The sequence below is a fragment of the Geospiza fortis genome, unplaced genomic scaffold (genome assembly GCF_000277835.1).
Source record: "Geospiza fortis unplaced genomic scaffold, GeoFor_1.0 scaffold10, whole genome shotgun sequence".
Taxonomy (NCBI): Eukaryota; Metazoa; Chordata; class Aves; order Passeriformes; family Thraupidae; genus Geospiza; species Geospiza fortis.
Genome location: NW_005054326.1, coordinates 4,958,289 through 4,967,469, shown reverse-complemented (window position 1 = coordinate 4,967,469; position 9,181 = coordinate 4,958,289). Strand labels below are relative to the sequence as shown.

The 9,181-nt window shown below is 43.9% G+C and overlaps 1 protein-coding gene across 1 annotated transcript in view; it reads left to right on the top strand.

The window, feature by feature from the left end:
• The window catches only part of TBXAS1 (thromboxane A synthase 1), a 226,396-nt gene extending 221,948 nt beyond the window's left edge, over positions 1 to 4,448 (top strand). The window contains exons 11-13 of the mRNA XM_005421056.3: positions 369 to 506; positions 2,411 to 2,573; positions 3,185 to 4,448. Coding sequence (XP_005421113.1) covers positions 369 to 506; positions 2,411 to 2,573; positions 3,185 to 3,259 — 376 coding nt within the window. The 3' untranslated portion in view covers positions 3,260 to 4,448. The remainder of the gene's footprint in view (positions 1 to 368; positions 507 to 2,410; positions 2,574 to 3,184) is intronic.
• The last annotated feature ends 4,733 nt before the right edge of the window (positions 4,449 to 9,181 follow it).

Here is a 9,181-nt window from a genome sequence, read left to right as displayed (position 1 = left end):
ACTCTTTCTACCTGTTATTAGAGATGACTGACACATTTCATCGGTGATTTTCATTAGAAAAATGAGTCTAAAGCCAACAGCAACAATAAAATTGCAGTTTAGCAGTTAATGCTTTTGAAAACAGTAAACAACCAGAAATGCTTTCCTGTGAAAAGGGCAAATTCAACCACCTGGGCTGGAGCTATGGACTTCTAAGTGGAGATGATTGTAACCTGAGAAGACACTGGCATCAGCAACAGTTGTATTTATCTATGAGAAAGTGTTGCCCCAGAAATTGTTTGGTCAGATGAAGACAGATACTTTTACAGATCTCTCCTGCTGTATTTTTAACCTTTATTAATCATCTGGGATGCATGATGTTGTTACAGATTCACTAGGGAAGCAGCTAAAGACTGCATAGTGCTGGGGCAGCATATTCCAGCTGGAGCTGTCGTTGAAATTGCAGTTGGACACCTTCACCACAACCCTGAGTTCTGGCCAGAACCTGAGAAGTTCATTCCTGAGAGGTAGGTGGAGAGATGCTTTTCACCCTTTGGTTGACATCCTTACTTGGGCTTTGGGCACAGACCTCCAACCTGTCCAGTGCAGGTACCAGATCCTGCTGCTCTTTCACAGCCACAGTCACCCACTGTTCATCCAAAGCAGCATTTCCACCAAGAGGAGCACAGTTTTATTTAGACCATAAAAACATGTTATTTCCACTAAATCAGACAAGTGATGATAGTGGTGTATTCCACAGAAGGTGCAAGGTTTGGTCAAGGTTGAACTGGGACAGAGGTTTTCAGACCTGTTTCCAAATCAGATCCTGTGAATAATGTTGTTTCTGGGTGCTGAAATTCTGAAGTGGGACAGGCTTGGCTGTACCTGGGAAACTCATCCAACTCCTTGCTGGTTTAGAGCCCTCTTTTCACTTGAAATTTAACAGTGTGGGTACTCTGTGAATGGGGAACCTCCCCCATCTCCCACTGGGAATTTCCTCCCTGTCTGTAAGTTAAGATCCTTGATTCTTGCTGGGCAAGACGGTTTCACGTGGAGCATTTATATCTTCAGTGGGCAGGGGGAACCCTGTCAAGCTGTGGTTTTGTACCTGCCCTGTGTTACAGGTGCCGGGCTGAGCTTACAGGGAGAGTTTCAGCTGATGTGGTGCTGTGTGGAAGCACAATTTAATTTTGTGGGCAGCTATATTTTTAAACTGTTTAGTGGGCAGATGCATTTTAAGCTACCACTACATTCAGAAGTTTACTAAGAAAAGAAGTGCCTGCTCCATAAACAACTGGGTGTGAGGCTGGCAGCCCAGAACCATCTTTGCCAGTAAGACAACACGTGTGGTGTCGATGGGTTTGCCTAATGCTCCTTCTGGAACAAATCTAGGAATATGCTCCATTAGAATCTTTTGGCCACAAAGAAGAGCAATGCCAGAGTTAGAGAAGGATGAAGAGCAATGCCAGGCCCAGGGATTTTGCTGGAGAGGAATCTTAGCAGCAGCTGGAAGTCTGGGGTGGGTATTTTTAGCAGTGCTTATCTAGAAATGCTTTCTTAATTGTTTGTTCACCACTTTAACAGTAGTATGAAAGGGTAAAATGGTTAGTAGGGGCTGCAGTCCCCTTGATTCACACAGTGCTGTTTGGTATGAATCTGAGATTAATTCCCTTTTGAACCTTCCCCAAGGAATGATCTGTAATTACTAACACTCTGCTCAGATTGTATAGCTGGTAATGTTAGCAAGAATTATAAAATAAGAGCATAACAAAAAATAAAATAAAATAATTCAGCTGCAACCTTCCCCTTCCCCCTCTCCCCCACCAAAATTTCATTTTGAAATTGGTGGTAGGAATAAAACAAGGGAGATTTTAAATTTACCAGGATGATATATGGGGGTGAGCAAGGCAAAAATTATCTGATTATGCAACAGTGCTTAGTACATGAATTAATGATCCTTCAATCTCAAATTAGGGGCCTCTACAGTATTTTTTGGAGTAGTGGCTCAATCTTATTTAGGTTTTCAAAGCATGGGTTTGGAGTTAGTGGAAATACACAGTATTCTTTTTTCCAAAGCTTCAATTAGCCTGTATTACCTCTCATCTCTTTCTACCCTTCATGAGTGCTCTGGACCTTAGCAGTCTAAAGTTCTTGGAAACTGAATCCAACAAGATGAGAGATTTTCATTAAAGATAGATTGGAAGTAAAACTCATGTCTCCATGTCCTCTCCTGAAGTCACCAGCTGACAAAGGCTGATGGCCATAAGTCAATTATCTTTTTACTTAGGATGTCAGGACATAATCCATCAATAGTCCCCAGCCCCTATCCATTAAGATCAGTTGAAATAACCAGCTTTTGAGATTTCAATTAAAAACATGGAATTGAGCAAAAAGCATTTCATGAACCGGTTTCCATGTCTGCACCTTCTAGGTTTACAGAGGAAGCCAAGAGGGAACGACATCCCTTTGCATACCTGCCCTTTGGGGCGGGACCCCGTGGCTGCCTTGGCATGAAAATGGGCTTGTTGGAGACAAAAATGACTCTGCTGAGGATTTTGCAGAAGTTTAAATTCAAGACCTGCCCAGAGACTGAGGTTTGTACATGCAGAGGCTTAAAGATCACACTTGTTAACTTGAGGGAGTTGACAGTGTGTCTTAGGCAGGACAACAGGTTTGCCTTTGTGACTTCTCTTCATTTGACAAAACTGCTAGACACACTTCCATAATAAGGAGAGACCAGGCATGGACTGTGTGTTTTAAGCAAAACGTGATTTCAGATATATAATTTTCCAACAAAAGGACTGTTACTCAGCCCTGCCTTAGTGGAGAGCAGTATGGCAAGACCACAGGCAAAATGTCATAATTCATAGAGGGTGAGAATGTGTGTACATATTTCACAGGATCTCAGCACTTTAGTACATGCCTATTGCTATGGACATTGCACCCAGCTCTAGAGTTTATAGAGTTAATTTCTTTCTGCTCAGATCTACAGCATTCCTGGGTAACCACTGCCTCAGCCTCTGGCTGTAAATTCTATTTAATATTATACCACCACAGCTGACTGTAAAACAAGTACTTTACAGCTTCCACAGTGATCCTGGTATGAACTGGTCCTCCAGCAAAAATGTCTGTCTGTATGTGGGGGTGTCATACACACATGAACAGACACATACAACTGTACATAAGATGCTCTTTTCTCTTTCAGATTCCTTTGCAGCTCAAATCAAAAGCCACACTTGGACCAAAAAATGGAGTCTTCATCGTGCTGGAATCTCGCTAAAAGGGAATGTGCGTCCTGAAGGTTTCTGGAATGAGAGCCTCTGTTAGTGAGTCACTGGGTATAATTGTTTTTCAAACCTCCAAGGACAGGTAGGAGCCTAAGTCCCACTGATGGTCAGTAGGTGCTTCCTCACTGCTGTCCTGTGGGACAGCCTCCAGTCACTTTTTTAAATGGGCTCCACAGTCTTTTTTGGATGTTTTCAAATTGCTGTGAATAGTATCTACAAAGAAGCATCCCACTTTCATTTGCTTTTCTTCATCACACTTCTTTTCACTTATCTGTGAAAATGCTTTCCTCGTGCTCAGTTTCCACAGTTTACAGTAGATTTTAATTTCAATTCATTGTATGACACATCCTTCTCATGAATTTGGGAGTCCCTAGAGAAAGCCTCAAAGGCACCACAGTTACAGCAGAAGACCTGGGGTGCAGTGCATTGGATTTTTTTCATGAACTCCACTAACAGTCAAAGCTGAGGCCCCTGTACAATGCTTAATCTCCACCTGTGTCTGTAAAGCCAGAGAAGTTGCACCTCCTCCATGCTTTGAAGTGATTTTAAACACACTTAGATTAACGATTTGCACTTGGCACATTCCGTCGACATGACAGAAGAAGAACGAACCAGTAAAGTTCCAGCAGCTAAGACCAAAGAAATGAGGTGACAGCCATTTTTCTGGCTGCTGAACTGCTGTTGGAAAGGTGGAGACAGAGAAGATACGAATTTAAAGCAAGCTGGAGGACTGGAGGAAATTTAAACGTAATCAGAAGCTGTTGGTACCGCATCTGCTTCATGGGGAGGCCTTTCCAAACTTTGCAGTTGGCACCACCCCTGTCTAGCTCCTTGAATCAAGGAAATTAAGAGCATGTGTGCACTAGATTTGGTGGCAAAGGAGTGGGATCCAGGATGATCAGACCCAGCAGCTCTCTTGACTGCTGTGACACTGGAGCAGGTCATGTCCCGAGTGCCTCACCCCCTCAGGAAGGAACCTGTCTGATTGCCAGCTGCAGCAGCCCCATGGATCTGTTCAAGCTGTGTGACTGTGCACATGCATCTTCCCAGCCAAAACAACCATAGCTTCCACTCCTGACATTCCCTCTGTCCTAAACTTCTGCAGAGCCTCACCTGCCACACAGCTGGTGCTGCACAAGAACATGGAAGGGGGCACAGCTGGGCCAGCTGACCCCCACTGAACACAGGGGCATTCCATACCTTATGGCACCATGCTTAGCACATAAAACTAGGGGAAGAAGAAGGAAGGGGGACAACATTCCAAGTGATGGCATTTGCCTTCCCAAGGCACTGTTGTGCCTGCTGGAGCTCTGCTTCCTGGGGTGGTGGAACACCTACCTGTACATAGGAAATGGTGAATGAATTCCTTCTTTGGTGTGTGGCTTTTGTTTTACCTATTAAACTGTTTTTGTCTCAATCCATGAGTTTTCTCATTCTTAAAATTCTCTCCCTCATCCCACTATGGGACGTGAATGCACAGCTCTGAGGGGCTGAGCTGCTGGCTGGGGTTAAACCACAATAACAGAACTGTGAGAAGAGATTGGTGCAGTCCCAAGACCCTTTTTAAAAATTCATTTATTCTTATATTTTTTCTTTAAAATTTTTGTATAGAACAAAAACTCCTGCAGCACTATAAAAATAAGGAAGCACCTTTGGTTCTTTGCAAGTCTTGACTTTCTGCCTGCCTGACAGAGTCTGCTTGAGGGTTCCTTAGGTACAGCATCTCTTGGTGATGTGCACAGAGAAGTGTTGCAGCAGGAGGAAGAGACTGACTGCTCAGCTTCACTGCAAGGATGGAGCCATCTGCTCACTGATGCCTGGCTAGGTCCCTGAGTTTCTCTCCAGCAAGCATCTTTTGCTGCCTTCTTCCCACATGCTGCCTGAACACTGATCAAATTACTGGATCTTGTTCCTCAAAGACTGTCTCTCCTCTTTCATATATATTTTTTTTTTTATTAACAGAACTATATAGGCAACAGTGGTGAAGCACTGACTGGGGAGGTCTTGGAATTATTCCTTTTTCCATGGAGCATTCCTGGCATTCTAAACAGAAGTGCCCTGTTACAGACACACTGATTATATGAATTGCTGATGGAGTGATTGTTATTTATTTGAAAAGCAACATGCTGTATTTACCTTAGTTTCTACACATTATGCATAATTTTTCCCCTCCTAGAAATAGTGTGCTGGAGGCTGATTTTCTGTGTAGCTTACATACACAGTCGACAAAAAGCTGGATGGGCCTTGCCTAAAATCTTCCCACCTACCAGAATGAGCAGGAAGTTTATTCCATCTGAAGTGATCTGTCGAAGGATTGTTTGTATTCTTTACACAAATCAGAAAGTTGTTGTGTGCTTCATTTTTGGCAATATAAGCCAAGCCTAAATCAAGCTTTTCCCTTTTTTACCCATGATTTTGCATAAATTCTTCTTCCCAGTCTCTGCCTCTGCAGCTTGGTGGTGTGGGTGAGCACTTAGCAGTGACTACTGAGGCAGAAGGCATGGAGCACCTCAGCCTCCTTCATGTTCTGGGTAACCAGAGCTCCTGTTTCCTTCTAGAGAGGGCCCACATTATCCCTAGTCTTCCTTTTATCACCCACATACCAGTAGAATTTTTTGTTACTTTGACATCCCTGACAAGATTAATTTCTATCAGGACTTGTTTTAGCTTTCCTAACCTGATCCCTGACTGCTTAGACAATTTCTCTGTATTCCTCCCAGGCTACCTGGCCTTGCTTCCACATTCTGTAGACTTCTTTTTTTGTTTGCTCCTTACTCATCCTTTAAGGTGTCCTGGTATTTTTGCCTCACCTCCTCTTTGTTGGGATGCATGACTCCTGATCTTGGAGGAAGTGATATTTGAATTTTAACAAGCTTTATTTGGTGCCTTGTCCTTCCCCTTAATCCTGACCTGTAAGGTCTCAGTCAGCTCCTCCTCCATTCCCAGGGGGAGCTCCATGGTCAGAGGGTGACACCCCCTTCTCATCTCCTCTGTCCTTCCTCAAAAGCCTATTTCCATTCCAGCACTCCAGTCACAGGAGCCATCCACCGTGTCTGTGTGGGGCCAGTGAGATCACAGACCTACAGGAGTGCAGACCTCTAACTTCATATTTTATTCTGCATGCTGCATATACTTGCAGAGAGGCATTCAAGTTAATTCCTTTGTGTTACCCTTCAGTAGCTCTCCTGCTGACCTGCAATCCAAGTCCAGGCTCTGGGCATCTCTTGCTGGCACTGGCATCAAACTGGTATGACTGGGATGCATTGAGGTGCCTCTCTACCAACATAATTCCAAATATTGATGCCACACGAAGAAAAAACAGTCCTGAAGTGGCTGCTGGTGTGCATCACATTTTACAGGCTTGGAAAATGAACCAAAAGTCTTTCTCAGCTGCATCCACATTGAACATGGACAGTATGTGTTCAAGCAAACTCTCTTGAGCTTGTGCTAAGTGTCTTTCAACCATTCTGCAGGCTTCTGGTTAGGAAGTGTTATCTGTTTTCACCTGTCAGTTTGTAGCACTGTGGAACAGAGGAATTATTTTTGCATTTGAAGTCAGCTTTCTGGAAGTGCATCAACCCTTGTTCTACATGCAGGCTGAGACAGACAGCAAGAGAAGACGGAAAAAGCCTGCCAACTTTCCAGTAATCCAGGAAGAGACCCAGGCCATTTGTTCCTTCTCATTAATGGTGATGCAGTCACCAGGCACTGCAGACATTGCACCAGGACACTCAGTGGTGCTGCACCTCACCTTGGCTGTGTGAGCTCAGCAACACACCCACAGAGTGAGCTGTGGCAGGGATCAGTGAGACTCTGGAAGCACACATTTCCAGGAAAACAAGGCCCTGGATTGCCAGCAGCTGTCCAAACCAGAAACTGCTAATATCACTGTAATCACAGTGTGTTTGTGCACCTATATAACATGGTCCCAAACTGATCTTGAGCAGGGCTGGTTTTAGAATTAATTAAAAAAAAAAAAAAACCTCAAAAAAAAAACCCACAAAAAGAAAGCTACCAAAACCCCCTCCAGAACAAAAGCAAAACAGTAACAACAAAAACCCCACCCCCAGCACTATGTTTATAATTGCAATAGCAAAACCCAGCTTTATATCCTTAAGTAATGGTAACTGTTTGGCATTCTGGTACACCATGCTTCAGTCAGCAGCAGTTGGGCTAGGGAGGAACAAGGAAGCTGGTTTAAAATTCCTTTCCTCAGAAACAGCAAGTGTGTTGTCTTGCATTGCTGAGCTGTGAGTTTGTTTAAAATCGGGGACGTCTTTGTTACAAAAGGGTTTTAGTCATTCTCTGACAGCTGATATGAAGCAAAGGCTGCTTGGTAAAGGAAAGCTTCTATTAAATATGTCTTCTGGTCTTTGTAATGATGACAGAAAGCTGTCAGTATGAAATGGTATTTTTAATGAAGCTGCTGATAGAAAAAAAGCTTTACCATTTTGTACTTTAAAAATAGTATTCCTAGAAAAACAGAGTTGGGTGGCAGAAATTATTATGCTTCATGGATTGTAAATTGGAACTTTCTAGTCTTACCTGGCATTAAACTGCAGAATTTCCTCTCTGTGTGAGATACTTCAGGCAATGATCACCTCATTTCCCTTTGTTAATCATCCTGGACATAGCTTCACCTGATACCAGACTCTTCCAGGTGTTTACAGCAGAAACCAGGGTAAAAGAATTTAAAGCTGATTTATAAACTGTCTGTCACTTCTTGGTTTATACTGGCCCCACTCACTTTCTTCTGACCTTGAAAAATCTCATGTTTCTAAGATGTTTTTCTCCCTGCACTGCAGGGAGCTGTGGCTACTTTCAAGGAGGGAGTATTCCCTCAGTTGCTAGGATTTCTGCATGCAGAGATGAATTTGTGATGGGCCTGAAGTAAGAAGTGCAATGGAGCGACAGAGGCCACGAAGTCTATCCCTTGGACAAACAGGGAAGCAGCAGTTATGCTGCCCATGTAACAGCCATCCCACCCCGATCTTCTGCTGGATGTACTCCAAGTTAAGCAGCATTTCTGCAATTCCCACTTGCCCTTTGGCCCTAAGGCAGCCCTGGGCACTGGTTCCTAGAGGCAAAGCTCGTTCTCCAAGCCCAGCAGCACTGAGCACACCACAGCACCTGCTATCTGCCATCCACCCAAGTTGCTCTCACCCACCAGCCCCTGCTCTGCCAGACTGCAGTTATCCAAACCAGATACTGCCACTCCCTTGCTGCCAACACTTAGACAGGATTTTGGCACCCACATATCACAAAATCCGGTCAGAAATCAAGACAAACCTGGCTCCAGGTACCCCTCATGAAAGGGTGCAGTGAACTGCCTTTGGCTGCCTGCCAGGCCCCTCTCCAGCACAGCAGGTGGAGGATGAAGGTTCACAAACCCCCGTGCTCCACTCCCCACTGCTGGCACAGCAAAGCTGTTTGGCTTCTGCTGGCTGTGCTGTCTGCCTTGCCAGGATGGACCTGGTACTGAAAAAGGAAACCTCCTTCACAGCTTATCTTTCTCCTCACATGGCGTGGGAGTGAGTGACAGATTATTGCACCCTTCCTGCTCAGTGGCTTGTCTTAAGTAGCCAAAAGAGATACTCCTCACTCAGAAAAGAGGATCAATGTTACTTTTTGCCTAAAGTTTGAATTTAATGCAAACATCTCTTTAATGCGTTCATTTCCAAATGCAACCCAAACAGCTGTAGAGGGACTCCTGCTTAACAACAACCTCTAAATTCACAAGTGTATTGAAATACTGTGATTTCAGTATTGAAATAGAGAAAACCATCAGAAGGAATTTACTGGCTTGAGTACCTGTTAATTTACCATACACAAGAATGTTACCCCTGCAGTTTCAAAAGTGGATAACATGGCTACTTTTCTTTTCTGTGATAATGGAGAAATTACAGACGACAAAG